Source organism: Salmo trutta, chromosome 35, assembly GCF_901001165.1.
Source record: "Salmo trutta chromosome 35, fSalTru1.1, whole genome shotgun sequence".
Classification (NCBI taxonomy): domain Eukaryota; kingdom Metazoa; phylum Chordata; class Actinopteri; order Salmoniformes; family Salmonidae; genus Salmo; species Salmo trutta.
Genome location: NC_042991.1, coordinates 13,967,365 through 13,983,065, shown reverse-complemented (window position 1 = coordinate 13,983,065; position 15,701 = coordinate 13,967,365). Strand labels below are relative to the sequence as shown.

Genomic DNA, 15,701 nt, shown 5'->3' with positions numbered 1-15,701 from the left:
TTAAGGAAGTGATGCAATTTGAGATTAAATGTACCGCTCCTCTAGGGCGATAAGGTGGTTAGGTGTGTAGCAGTGGGTGGTTCAGATATCTGGAAATGTCCTGGAGTGCCATGGGCTCCACAGTAAAAAAATATAAATGTATTCACTTTTTTTTTTGGCCTAATAAATCATACATTGAGTTTTTTTAATACTTTTTTTATATAATAATTGAACAAAGCATTCAAGGCTGAGTGTGTGTGTGTGTTTGCCACATGGGCACAAACCTTTTTTTGTTGTTGATAGGATTGGGGTCATATGCCACTCGGCACTACTTCCAAGTCCCTACCACAAATCAAGTGGTTGTAGAACGTTTTCATGTTGGATACACTGTCAACCGCCTCGCACAGACTGGTCTGCTCCTACCCTGCATAACAATCTATAGGCCTATTGGTGGAAATGTCTTCAGAAAAACTTGTGTGGGTTTTAGCTGCGAGGGTCTGCCACCACTTGGCAGCTGTATCCTGTTTTCTCCCTGGGCCGTCCTCTGGGTGTGCTCCCATCTCCCCTTTTTGCTGCTTGAGGAAGTGTTGTGAGGAAGAGGCAGAACTGATGGAGGAATATAGTGTTTGAGCAGAGGTGATGGATGCTAGTGTGTGTCTCTGCGCATGGCCCTTCGGCTGTCCTCCTCAATGTACTACTGAATGCATTATGATTGTGTATCCTGGTTAATGCTGCAGGTACTGTAACTGCTGCACTTTCCACTGACTTTTCGTTTTTGGGCTTGTATAAATCCGTCAAATGTATCATCCAATGGCTTTTCAGTGGCTCATATGTTGACGGACAACGATGAGTACGGAAGAGCACCCACGCTTGTTTTTATTATGCAACTTGTTACTTTTGATGAACTAATGTCAATTTAATCTGTTTTTCATCGGTGTCTGGCCATGGCCTGGTGCGTCATTCACATTAACCATAAGCAATCCGTTACGTTGCGCCGGATGTCAATCATTTCAATGGGGACTGTCCACAATGGAGAGGAATCTCAATGCCCCCTTGTAGTTGAAGGCTCCGTTTCGAGATGGATACTCTGCGTCTTCAGTCCGGCCAGAGTCCATCGAAGAACAGGAAGTTACCAAACCACAGAAGATGAAAATTTGTGTTTTTCCATGATGGGTTTACGGGATAGCTAGCAACTTGTAAACAATTACCCATTGCTATAAGTGAGTATTGTTTTATGTTAAAAAAAATAATACACATTGTGGCATTTAAGCCAATTTATACTTTCTGTTGCCTCCCCTTTTTTAGTTTATTGTGATGGTAGTGGCGTTTTTGAGGATTACTAGGTGGAGGTTGCTAGCTACAGTAAAGCCTAGCTTTTAGAAACAAGTTGAGGAAAAAGTAACTAAACAAAACATATTTTATCAACTGAAATATGTTTCCCCTGTCTTAAATGAAAATGCCCTATTTAATAATCTCCAAAATTAAATGTGATCTCTGACAGACTCTCCTCCAGCTTTTCTTGCGTTGTGAAACATCGATATTGCATGAAGTTGACGTACGGCGTAATGAAATGCATCACGATGCAAACGGGGCATTGGTCCTAGTTTACGTCTTGAAATTAAAATAGTGTGGCTGTAAGCCATTAAGGCAGATATAAGCTGACTGGGTGGCTAGCTACTGGCTAATTAGCGTTGCAGCGCTAGCCCTTTAGCCCCATGCTGATGTCACCATGCTCTAATGGCTGCCAAACTGCAAAGTATGTGGCATCCACATTAACTCAGTCTGACAGAGCTGCTGCTATGATTTGATTTATTTTATTATTATAGTTTCATGCATCTTGCTATAGCAAAATGTAATAATCGTATGTACAGTGCCTTCAAAGTATTCACACCCCTTGACTTTTTCCACATTTTGTTGTTACAGCCTCAATTTAGTTTTATTTAGATTTTTTTCACTTACCTACACACCACATAATGACAAAGCAAAAAACAGTTTTTTAGAAATTTTTGCAGATGTATTAAAAATAAGGTCTGAATAGTGGTTTTCATCAAGGGTCTCTCTGTACTTTACTCTATTCATCGCTGCCTCGATGCTGCCACTGAAAAACATCCCCACAGCATGATGCTGTCACCATGTGTGAAGCATAGGGGTGGTGCCAGGTTGCTTCCAGATGTGACACTTGGCATTCAGGGCAAAGAGTTCAATCTTGGTTTCATCAGACCAGAGAATATTGTTTCTCATGGTCTGACAGTCTTTAGGTGCCTTTTGGCAAACTCCAAGCGGGCTGTCGTGTCCTTTTTACTAAGGTGTCTTCCGTCTAGCCACTTGACCATGGTTGGTGGAGTGCTGCAGAGATGGCTGTCCTTCTGGAAGGTTCTCCCATCACCACAGAGGAACTCTGAAGCTCTGTCAGAGTGACCAACGGGTTCTTGCTCACCTCCCTGACCAAGACCCTTCTCCCCCAATTACATAGTTTGGCCAGGCAGCCAGCTCTAGGAAGAGTCTTGGTGGTTTCAAACGTCTTACGTTTAAGAATGATGGAGGCCACTGTGTTCTTGGGGACCTTCAATGCTGCAGACATTTTTTGGTACCCTTCCCCAGATCTGTGCCTCGACACAATCCTGACTCGGAGCTCTACGGACAATTCCTTCAACCTCATGCCTTGGTTTTTGCTCTGACATGCACTGTCAACGGTGGGACCTTATATAGACAGGTGTGTGCATTTCCAAATCATGTCCAGTTAATTGAATTTACCACAGGTGGACTCCAAGTTGTAAAAACCTCAAGGATGATCAATGGAAACCTGATCTCAATTTCGAGTTTAATAGCAAAAGTGCTGAGTTCCTATGTAAATAAGGTATTCCTGTTTTTATTTTTAATAAATGTGCAAGAATTCTACAAACCAGTTTTTGCTTTGTCATTATGGAGTTGTGTGTAGATTGGTGAGGGATATATTTGTATTTTTAATCCATTTTAGAATAAAGCTGTAACGTCACGTGGTCTGAACTTTCGGAATACACTAGATATCTAGCTACACAACATGGCCAACTCTATGTGGACACCCCTTCAAATTAGTGGATTCGGCTATTTCAGCCACATCCGTTGCTGACCGGTTAATAAAGTTGAGCACACAGCCATGTGATCTCCATAGACAAACATTGGCAGTAGAATGTCCCGTACTGACAGTAGAATGACTTTCCAACATGGCACCTTCATAAGATGCCACCTTTCCAGCAAGTCAGTTTGTCAAACTTCTGCCCTGCTAGAGCTGCCCCAGTCAACAGTAAGTGCTATTATTGTGAAGTGGAAACGTCTAGGAGTAATAACGGCTCAGCCGCGACGTGGTAGGCGACACAAGCTCACAGAACGGGACCGCCGAGTGCATGTAGAAATCGTCTGTCCTTGGTTGCAACACTCACTACTGAGTTCCAAACTGCCTCCGACAGTAACGTCCACACAATAACTGTTCGTCAGGAGCTTCATGAAATGCTTTCCAAGGCCGACCAGCTGCACACAAGCCTATGATCACAATACCAAGCGTCTACTGGTGTGGTGTAAAGCTCGCCGCCATTGGACTCTGGAGCAGTGTAAACGCGTTCTCTGGAGTGATGAATCATGCTTCACCATCGTCCGTCGGACGAATGCCAGGCGATCACTACCTGCCCCAATGCATAGTGCCAACATTAGTTTGGAATAGAAATGGTCAGGGGTGGTTTTTCATGTTTCGGGCTAGGTCCCTTAGTTCCAGTGAAGGGAAATTGAACCGCTACAGCATACAATAGCATCCCAGACGATTCTATGCTTCAAGGTTTGCGGGAGGGCCTTTCCTGTTTTCAGTATGACAATGCCGCTGTGCACAAAGCGAGATCCATAAAGAAATGGTTAGTCAAGATTGTTGTGGAAGGACTTGACTGGCCTGTACAGAGCCCTGACCTCAACCTCATTGAACACCTTTGGGATAAATTGGACCGCAGACTTTGAGCCAGGCTTAATAGCCCAACATTGCCTGACCTCACTAATGCTCTTGAGGCTTAATGGAAGCAATTCCCCGCAGAAATGTTCCAACATCTAGTGGTAAGCCTTCTCAGAAGAGTGGAGGCTGTTATAGCAGCAATGGGACATTTTGTAGTGAGATGTTTTATGAACGTGGTGGGGTGAATTTGTTTACTGACAGGTGTGGCATATCAAGAAGCTGATTAAACAGCATGATCATTACACAGGTGCACCTTGTGCTGGGGACAGTAAAAGGCCACTAAAATGTGCAGTTTTGTCACTCAACACAATGCCACAGATGTCAAGTTGAGGGAGAGTGCAATTGGCATGCTGACTGCAGGAATGTCCACCAAAGCTGTTGCCAGAGAATATGTTAATTTCTCTACCAAAAGCCGCCTCGATGTAATTTGGCAATACGGACAACGAACACGATTGCATTTTATCAATGGCAATTTGAATGCACAGAGATGGTAACGAGACCTTGAGGCCCATTGTTGTGCTATCACCTCATGTTTCAGCATAATGCACGGCTCCATGTCGCAAGGATCTGTACACAATTTCTGGAAGCTGAAAATGTCTGCTCTTCCATGGCCTTACATACTCACCAGACATGTCACCTATTGAGCATATTTGGTATGCTCTAGATCAATGTGTAAGACAGCGTGTTCCAGGTCCCGCCAATATCCAGTAACTTTGCATGCACATACACACTGCAGTGGGAAAACAATTGGGACTTTCAAGTAGTATGTATATCTGTATGTGATGACCAGAGGCACAATAAGATTTAGTGTGTGTGTTGACTCACCAACATTATGTCCTCCAGTGGGGACCTCAGGAAAGGGCCTGAAAGGCTGTTTGCGTTGTGTTTATCAAGCAGGATGTGCTGCGGACGGCTCAGTGTTTAGACACTAAACAGCGCGGCCCGGGGGCCATTGTTCTCAGTCTGGAAGCACTGGGGGTTATTTCTGTTATTGTTGCTTAATTTGTCCGATGTTGTCAGAGGAATGTGTGTGTGTGTGTGTGTGTGTGTGTGTGTGTGTGCACATGAGATTGGGATATGAGTTGTAAAGGAACGCAAGGGAGGCGGGGCAGCTCGGAGCATTGGGGCAGAGGAAATCGCAGGCCCCCTACTTCCACAGCGTTTGTCGTCTCCGATCCCACTGTGAGAGTGCCTTCATTGTCGGAGTTGGCCGAGCAGAAAAATGGAATAGTTATTGTGAGCGTAGCATGCTGCGGGCAGCACCTATTTCTCTCCCTCCCCCCCCCCCCCAATAAACAGCAATGCCCGTTTAGATACAAAGAGCATAGCGGTATTAGCATACACCACTGAGGATAGCAAAACGGTCGTTTTGCTATAGTTTGAGTTGGGTACTTTAAAATTCAGGTGGTCATTTGCCGACTGGACCACCATGTGAGCATCTCCCTCACACCAGAGATTTTAATCTCCTCTTTGTGTTGGTTGTTTCTGTATGAATTATTGAGATAATAATTTGGACACTGCTGAATTGGATGTGGCAGGTCTTCCCAGGTTAATCGGGGCAAGTTGTGTCGATTGTGAAAGTTGGCTTCCTTTCGGTCTCTTCATTATCACCGACCGAATCGTTGGAAGCAATAAAGTAGAATCCTATTTACCAACAGTAAAAAGGAATACATTTTAGTATTGATGCACAGTCCTGGTGTATTCTTGCAACCGTCAGTGCACTAGGTCAAGGGTCACCAACTATATTAAGCCTTAGGCCAGGGGTGGGCTAACCTTTGTTCGAGGGCCATATCAGCGTTTTGAAATTCAATAGAGGGGCGCACAGAGTTTTTGGGGGACCGATTTTTTTTATTTTTTTTTGTTTGTCAAAATCAATTTGCAGGCTAGAAAAATAGTAGTTATTTGAAAATGTATATGTCCATTACAAATTCTACGTACATTGTCTAGTTTTAATGTTGAGTTTCCTTGTTTTTTTCTTCTTTACTTTAACCTCTCATGGGCGTGATTGAATGGGCTCAGATTCTGCCTGCTGGGCTAGTTTGCCACCCCTGCCTTGGGCTGGCTTGCCCATCTTCTCAGATGCCTCTGACAAACTTCCATTTTAATGAATGCTAACATGTTATTTATACAGTCGTATGAAAAAGTTTGGGCACCCCTGACAATTTCCATGATTTCCATTTATAAATAATTGGGTGTTTGGATCAGCAATTAAATTTTGATCTATAAAATAACTGATGGACACAGTAATATTTCACTAGTGAAATGAGGTTTATTGGATTAACAGAAAATGTGCAATATACATCAAAACAAAATTAGACAGGTGCATAAATTTGGGCACCCCAATAGAAAAATCACATCAATATTTAGTAGAGCCTCCTTTTGCTAAAACAGCCTCTAGATGCTTCCTATAGCCTCTAATGAGTGTCTGGATGAAGGTATTTTGGACCATTCCTCCTTACAAAACATCTCCAGTTAGGTTTGATGGTTGCCGAGCATGGACAGCCCGCTTCAAATCATCCCACAGATTCTCAGTGATATTCAGGTCTGGGAACTGGGATGGCCATTCCAGAACATTGTACTTGTTCCTCTGCATAAATGCCTGGGTAGATTTTGAGCAGTGTTTTGGGTCGTTGTCTTGTTGAAATATCCAGCCCCGGTGTAACTTCAACTTTTGACTGATTCTTCAACATTATTCCCAAGAATCTGCTGATATTGAGTGGAATCCATGTGACCCTTAACTTTAACAAGATTCCCAGTACCGGCACTGGCCACACAGCCCCACACCAAATTTTACTGTGGGTAGCAAGTGTTTTTCTTGGAACGCTGGGTTCTTTTGCCACCATGCATAACGTCCCTTGTTATGACCAAATAACTCAATCTTTGTTTCATCAGTCCACAGCACCTTATTCCAAAATGAAGCTGGCTTGTCCAAATGTGCGTTTGCATACCTCAAGCGACTCTGTGGCGTGTGTGCCGAAAAGGCTTCTTCCGCATCACTCTCCCATACAGCTTCTCCTTGTGCAAAGTGCGCTGAATTGTTGAACGATGCAGTGTCACCATCTGCAGCAAGATGTTGTAGGTCTTTGGAGGTGGGCTGTTTTTGACCGTTCTCACCATCTTTCGCCTCCGATATTTTACTTGGCCTGCCACTTCTGGCCTTAACAAGAACTGTGCCTGTGGTCTTCCATTTCCTCACTATGTTCCACAGTGGACACTGACAGCTTAAATCGCTGCGATAGCTTTTTGTAGCCTTGCTCTAAACCATAATGTTTAACAATCTTTGTGTTCAGGTCATTTGAGAGTTGTTTTGAGGCCCCCCGTGTTGCCACTCTTCAGAGGAGAGTCAAAGAGAACAACAACTTGCAATTGGCCACCTTAAATACCTTTTCTCATGATTGGATGCACTTGTCTATGAAGTTCAAGGCTTAATGAGCTCACCAAACCAATTGTGTGTTCCAATTAATCAGTGCTAAGTAGTAACAGGTATTCAAATCAACAGAATGACAAGGGTGCCCAAATTTTTGCATAGCCTATTTTTCACATCTGATTTAATTTCATACAACTTAATATTGCTACACTAAAAATCTTTGTCTGGACAATACCCCAGTACTCATCTTTTATTAGAAAATGAATGGCATGCCAATGTGATTATTTTCTGTGACGACAGAGTAAATTATTATGCAGCCTCAGAGGGGTGCCCAAACTTTTTCATACGACTACCTTGATTACACTTCTACCCTTACAAATGCCATTCTCTGTTGACAATTCCATTGACTGTCAGGACCATTTTAAATGTTTTTCTTCATAACCTGAAACTTTCGTTTTAATCTTCCTTTTTTGGCAGATGACGAGGAGCTGCTGATTGAGCGGAGCATCCACACAGGCATGATCAACCCTGGCGACCACTGGCAGACCATCCAGCACGATGGGCCCGTGGCGCGCCTCGAGTACCGCATCCGTCTCAAGTGTGACGAGAACTACTACGGCAGCAAGTGCAACAAGCAGTGCCGGCCGCGTGACGACTACTTCGGCCACTACCGCTGCGAGCAGTCGGGCAACCGCGTGTGCCTGGAGGGCTGGATGGGCGAAGACTGCCAGACGGGTGAGTTGGCCATCTTGGCACCTTAGCATATGATCCCAATTCAGCGGGGGGAGGGGACAAATTTCCATCAGGTGGCAATGGTATATGAGTACTGGGCATGCTAGCAAGCTCTGAGCTCTTTAGTCCGAGTGCTATAGGTATAAACAGTGGCCTTTATTAAAAGCTCTCTATGGCCTCCGCTGCTTGATAAATGTAAATGGCCCGCTCCCCTGCTTTTATAGTCCATTGGTAATCCTCCTTGATCTGCTGAGTACATGCTTCCGATACAATATAGCAGCTTTAAACTGACTACATTCTAACATTTCAGCGATTTACATTCAATTCCAATTGTTTTTGTGTACGACTTTCCATTAGTTTCTTTCCTGATCATACTCTTGAAAAAAGTAGTTTCAGATACTTAAACTACTGTTATATTGTTTTCAACCTCAAAGGACCTATTTTTTTTAAAAATCTTTTTTTGTTATATACACTGAAGATGGCCAGCTAGGCCACTCTGACCATAAATAATGTCCATCAGGGACCTTTAGGGAGGCATAACATAACAGCCTCTGTAGCCAAAATGTCAACATTTATAGGCCTATTTTATTTTCTACAACAGAAAGCGAGCTAGTGCCAGTGACTCAGAGTTAATGCTGTAGATATGCTAGTTGGCTATGCTTTTGAAACAAACTTGTTTTTTACTTGATTTGAGTTTGCTCTGCTGCTGATATGTCTCTTACTGGCAAGCAGTGAAATTGAGCTGTTCTTTGTCTCTAACAGTGTGACAGGTCCAACTCAAAAGTAGCGTCCTACCAGTATTCAAGTCTCCCTGCCTGGTGGCCACTGCATGAAGTCTGACGAGTGCACTCTTGGGGAGATGGTCTTTTCTGAGATTCAAGAAATTGGCAATTTGATGTGCAATTCATAACATTTAAAATAAAGTATTTCAGAATTCCAAAAATCCATTTAATCTGCGAAGGCACATTTTCGTAGTAGGGCAAAAGGGCAGATGCTCGGCAGCTGGTTGAACGCTCTCTGAAGCATGATGTCCATCTTATTTTTACCTCAAGGAATGAAATTCCATTACTGCTTTATCATAGACATTATGTGGAGACGAGATGTTACTGAGATCACCTTTTTAAAGATTTTTTAGACTAGCCCACCCCTGTCTATTCCCCCTCATGCTGCACCTGTCGTGAAAATGGCATGCACAGAGGCTGTCTCAGGACTGGGTGTTTATCATTCTGTAGTAGGCTACACCTGTCAATCAGCTGACATTGGCATCCTACTCCATGCTGTAGACCTATCAATAAGGTGGTAACCGGCCATTCAGTGCTTCAGGGTGTGTTCATTGTCAGTGACAACTGCAATTAATACTTTAATGTACATGTAATGAAAACATATTGAAATTCATATTTAAATGTAGCAATTCAACAACAAACGCTGTTTAGCCTGCGCATCTTTTACATCAAGCCATTGCTTTACTCGTAGCTGAAGTGGTTTGCAAGTGATTTAACATTTTTCTAATGGTTGTATTTTTTGGTTTCTTTCACTGTGCTCCTCTGTCCTGTGCAACCATTTTGCATTGCATCAGTGCAACAATGTTATCACTAGCGAAAGTGATCACACCATCGCGTGCGCACTCTCTCTCCTTTCAAACACCCCTATTTTACATTCAGCAAGCTGTAATCTCTCCTCAAGGCTAGTAGTAGTAATTCCAAGAGGAGTAGCTGAGAGGAGTAGCTGAGAGGCCAGGTGCGTAGATGGATGCGCAGAGTGAACCGTGATGACGGTGTAGCCCAGGTTAGAAGTGTATGCAACCCATCATGCATTAGCTAAATATTAGGCCTAATAGTACAGTGAATACCCAATGAATTTACAGTGAAATATATATTTTAATAAGGTTATGAATTCACAACCTAGGATAGTTTGCTTCGCTCCAGTCCCCGCGGGCACCCAGCGCAAATCTCCCCAAATTAAGGTTTTTGATCATACCCAGGCTATAACACACTAATGCATTTTTATATAATTCATTTTTTCTTGTGAGTAAAGAATTCTAGGCTGTAAACTGCAGTGGATATACCATTTCAATAACTGCTAAAAACCCTGTTTAATGTTTAATTGCAAAATAATCTAACCTATCCTAGGCCTGATTTTGGCAACCATTTGGAGCAGTAATGGGTCTCTTCTCGACAGTTTGCAAGGTCCAGAAAGCCACACCAGCAGGACAGTAGGTTTTGTCAAGATGTATCGACGTTAACAGATGAGAATATGGCCTCCTGATGCGCTGTTTGTCGTGGATCATCATTCTCCGAAGTCATCCTATATAAAAATTGCTCTGAAAGGGATCCAAACGATACCTCTCGTTATCGTTCTCCACTCTTTCTGTAATTATCACTGTAGTGTGAACACTCCTGTTCACTTGAATTAGAATGAATCAAAAAATAAATGTTAGTCCTTGGTGGGGACTGCCTTTTAGAATGGGCTAGCTGCAGTGTAAGAGGTAGCGGGGTGTTTGGGGGAGATGGCGGGGCTCACTAAATCACCCCATTTGACCTTAGTAGTCAAGGGGTTAGAGGAGGGTGGAGAAGAGGTTTTCTTTGGGGGTCCATGTTGTGTTGCACATTGAGTGAAAGCAAATAAACGAGCCCCCGTTTCCTCCATCTGCCCCCCCCCCTTCTGTTACTTTTTCTTGCTCGTTCTCTTAATACTCTGTTCTCGTTCACCCTCTTGCTTGATCTCTCTCTTCTACCCACTCTACTCCCTCTCTTTCTCTCTCACAGCGATCTGCAAGCAAGGCTGCAACCTGTTACATGGAGACTGCTCAGTCCCGGGGCAATGCAAGTAAGCTCCTTTAACATCTCCCTATCACAAATCATTTGAACTGAAGCGATACAAAGTAATATTGCTTTATGACCAAGGTTTTCTGCCTACGATGTAACTTAGAAATATGATATCAGTGTTTGTGGTTGAGCTGAACTATTAGACTGGAGTCATGAGTGCATGGAGACGTGGCCTGCGGCAAATGGACTTCACATACAACAGGCTCATTCTGTTCAGGGCAACTCGGGGTATAACGCCATGTCATTTTGTAACTGTACATCAAACATGGTGATCATAAACGTTGACACTGAGTTTTATGATATGGAAATGTGAAGTGCACATTTGCACTCGCGGGTGTTTGGCTGCTTGCATGACATCAGTGGTATTTATTCTAATCCTCAACGTCTCCATCTTTCTAAATACATGGAGCCCTCATAATTTACAGCATTTCCCTCAATCTGACAAAACATTTACAAAAGTTTCCCAATTAGCGGTAGGGATCAGGGCAACGACTTCAGTTAAGGCCCATACAGAGCTGTGATGCATAGACCGTGAGCTCTGACGTCATGTATAGCATGTTACTGTACAGCCACTGCGCTCCAATTTAGGCGCTTATCAGTATCCAAATCTGCCATTTTCAACCCGTATAAGGGTATGTGTGTAAAGGGCTAAATGGAGAGCCTGATGTATTTGTTTCCCTGTGAAGGGAGGATATTACACAATATCCTGTCAATCACCTAAACTTCCAACCCCCCCCCCCCCCTTACCGGATGGACTGACTGGCTTCCCTGCCGTCATCAGGAAGGGAGTGCTGGTACGAGCCAGATTATTGCTAACAGGCCACTCAGAATGTGCCGGGGTTGAGTGAGCGGCGACCTCATTTCCTCGCTCCATAACAAATCAAAATGAAAGGCCTCATCGTACTTGATCCAAAGTAATTTTTTGTTGAGGCACCTCCCAGCGGGCTCTGACAGTACAGGCAAAAGAAAGTGTCAGGGGAATACGAGGTCTTGAGCCGCAGCGGTTCACTGTGTTGGTGGGTACACATGCTGTTATATTGGTCGAAGCAATACTTTCCCCGACACCTTGTTGAGCCCTTACAATGCTCCTCGACTACTCATGGTATTTTGCAACCTCTGACTAATGCTAGAGTCCGCTTAAGAACAAAGTGTAACAGAGGCTTAAATTGGACCCAACGTGCTGCCCTGAGCCTGTGCACCTACCTGTGAAGTTTAATTCCAAAACACTATATATCCATTTTCCCAAATTTTGGCAAATTCACTTTTTGTAATATTTGTTTTATCAAATCATGGCATGGGCTTGTTCAAGTTTCATTTCAGAGCGACAATCATCGTCTGTTTCAAAATGCTATATCTGCGTCACTTGCAGAGAAAAAAGTAGCACTGCAATGTTTTACACAGTCAAATGTCACAAATTACTTTTATAAAGTTACGCAAATATTTTTGAACAATATTTATACTATTTAAAAAAAAATTAAAAAAGTGTGCGTGTATCAGTGAAAAAAGAAACGTCCCTTTTTCAGGACCTTGTCTTTCAAAGAGAATTCGTAAAAATCCAAATAACTTCACAGATCTTCATTGTAAAGGGTTTAAACACTGTTTCCCATGCTTGTTCAATGAACCATAAACATTAATGAACATGCACCTGTGGAACGGTTGTCAAGACACTAACCGCTTAGACGGTAGGCAATTGAGGTCAGTTATGAAAACTTAGGACACTAAAGAGGCTTTTGTACTGACTCTGGGGAAAAACACCAAAATAAAGATTACCAGTGTCCTGGCTCATCTACATGAACGTGCCGTAGGCCTGTAAGGCAGGTCCTCACCAGGCAACAACGTCGCCTATGGGCACAAACCCACCGTCGCTGGACAGGACTGACAAAAAGTGCTCTTTACTGACGAGTCGCGGTTTTGTCTCACCAGGGTTGATGGTCAGATTTGCATTTATCGTTGACGGAATGAGTGTTAGACCGAGGCCTTTACTCTGGAGGGGGATCGATTTTGAGAAGGGTCTGTCATGTTCTGGGGCGGTGTGTCACAGCATCATCGGACTGAGCTTGTTATCATTGCAGGCAATGTCAACGCTGTGCGTTACAGGGAAGACATCCTCCCTCATGTCGTACCCTTCCTGCAGGCTCATCCTGACATGATCCTCCAGCATGACAATGCCACCAGCCATACTGCTCGTTCTGTGCGTGATTTCCTGCAAGACAGGAATGTCAGTGTGCTGCCATGGCCAGCGACGAGCCCGGATCTCAATCCCATTGAGCACGGGAACTTGCAGGTGCCTTGGTGGAAGAGTGGGGCAACATCTCACAGCAATAACTGGCAAATCTGGTGCAGTCCATGAGGAGGAGATGCACTGCAGTACTTAATGTAGCTGGTGGCCACACCAGATACTGACTGACTTTTGATTTTGACCCCCCCCTTTTGTTCAGGGACACATTATTCAATTTCTTAGTCAAATGTCTGTGGAACTTGTTCAGTTTGTCTGTTGAATCTTATGTTCATACAAATATTTACACGTTCAGTTTGCTGAAAATAAATGCAGTTGACAGTGAGGACGTTTCATTTTTTGTGGAGATATATCACACAGTAATATAAGATCTGTATGTAAAATACACATGTTTAGCTGGAATGTAATTTTCACAATGGATATGTATGTTTTGTGACAACCCATTTTAATCTAAAATCTAATAGTCATATTTTACAGACACAAAGGTACCCATAAGCATTCATTTCTGAAGAAGAAAAAAACAAATGTGAAAAATTGGTCTCTATAGGGTTTTGGAAATATACTATGTTACTACTAGTAAACGAGTAACCTGGCAACCCCATGAGCCGAGTGTACACTTAAGTTTAAATATACACGCAATCGCCCTTGGGCAGCCTCGTAGGCACACAGAGTTTGGAAAGAGATCTCCAGTGGGAGAAGGGGGGGCAGGGGCTATTTTGGATACCTCAAAGGAGTCATTAGAGGTGGATTTGGACTGGAGCCATATTTGATGTGTTGGCTGGAGACATTCACAGCTATAGTGAAGCTAAGCATAGTTTGTTTCTTACTCTTTTGGGTCTACTACTGTAAAGCACATTTTATAATGAGTGATAGAAATACATTTGAATTTGAGTCTGGATTTAAAAAAATAAATGGCTATATATTGCTGCATAGTGTATAAATGGAGAATGGGCCTAAATGTCTAAACCCTTTGACTTTGAAATACATAGCTTCAATCTTACTCTATTTGTGCTCTTACCATGACGACAATGGAAGAAGGGAAACAGTTGACTGGCCTCCGATGCAAATTAACTGTCTGCAACCGTGCAAAAGATCTAACGAACTGTTAGCATGAGGAATTTTACCCCTGTTGGCGTAGAATTAGCCTTACAGCAAGGGCATATCCTTCTTGGCAGGGGTGTCAAACATGTGGCCCGCAAGCCCGTTCAATCCGTCCCACATCGAAATGAACAAATTGAAACTGTAGAAAGGATAATTTATCTACATGTTAGTCTTTTCACGCTGTCTAGCTTGCTAACAGTTATCAAAATGAAAGCTAAAGGCAAAATTTGACAGTGGGGAAATATAATACATTTTAAGAGCAGCCCTCCGGACCTTGGTGGAGACAATGCGGCCCGCGGGGCAAAATGAGTTTGGCAACTCTGCTCTAGCGGTTAGCATAAATATTAGCACTGCTGCAATTGGTAATGTTGTGCTTGTGTTTGAGCTACTGCTAACAGGACACTTCTCAAGCCTCCTATACAGTGGAGGAGCAGCATGCTAGGTATGTGGCTAGCAGAGTTATGGAGACCTTGCCTGTGAGAGGAGCAGCAGCTGGACGTGCCAGTGCTGCAGGAGAGCAAGGCTCAAAATACCCCCAGCAGCTCCAAAACTGACAAGACAGCTGGGCTCACTGACTGCTCCGTATCGGAAAACCACTGGCCTTGGAATAGCAGGGTGCTGCTGTGTGAAATGATGATTGGTGCGCACACACGCGCTGATGCTTTGACTCACCACACACACCGCGTACCGCCACAGCCTAGGAACCTCCCCCCAACGGTATTGGCCCCTATGGAAGTATTCTTAACCTCTAGTGCCCTGGAATGTTCTGCTAAGATTAGTTGGCACAAGGCCTTGATGGATGGAGGGCCGGGTGAAAAGAGGTTGGATTCATTTAGAATTACTTGCTCTTTCGCCCAATCCCAACTAAGCTCCTACCCCCTATGCACTTGTGTAGATTTGAAAGGGTTGTATAGCTCTCTACAATTCCACCTCGCCTATTAGAAGGAAAAGGTGAGCTTATTCATACAATGCTTTACACCTATTCAATCCTCTCAGATCCACACAAGTGCAGCCAAAGGGTTGAAGGATTGGTTTGTGATTGACAATAGCCTGACTTTTTCCGCGGAAAACTTACTGAAACATTGTCTACCTGGACTTGTCCCATGAGAAATGCTCATTCTGTTAACCATTTTTTATTGCGTGTACTAATGAACATGATGCGTGTGTTGATGGCGCTTGCCCTTGATGTCCACAGGTGCAACTATGGCTGGCAGGGCCAGTTCTGTGACGAGTGTGTCCCCTACCCAGGCTGTGTTCACGGGACCTGTGTCATACCCTGGCAATGTAGCTGTGAGCGTAACTGGGGAGGCCTGCTGTGTGACAAAGGTAAGGCATAGGCGCACATGCATACCATGGCTTGCATTTTAAGTGAAATCAAGTCAAATACTGTACATTTTAAAAGGGACGTTTCCACCCAGGTAGATGCCAGTCTTTCCCAGTCATTTGGGATTGAGGTCTGACGACAATACCTGGTGCATGAAACAAAGG

General features: G+C 43.6%; 1 protein-coding gene across 2 annotated transcripts in view; it reads left to right on the top strand.

Moving 5' to 3' along the window:
• The window catches only part of jag2b (jagged canonical Notch ligand 2b), a 101,314-nt gene that overhangs the window by 33,261 nt on the left and 52,352 nt on the right, over positions 1-15,701 (top strand). For both annotated transcript variants that reach the window (XM_029733402.1, XM_029733403.1), the window contains exons 4-6: positions 7,797-8,054; positions 10,817-10,877; positions 15,409-15,539. In XM_029733402.1, coding sequence (XP_029589262.1) covers positions 7,797-8,054; positions 10,817-10,877; positions 15,409-15,539 — 450 coding nt within the window. The remainder of the gene's footprint in view (positions 1-7,796; positions 8,055-10,816; positions 10,878-15,408; positions 15,540-15,701) is intronic.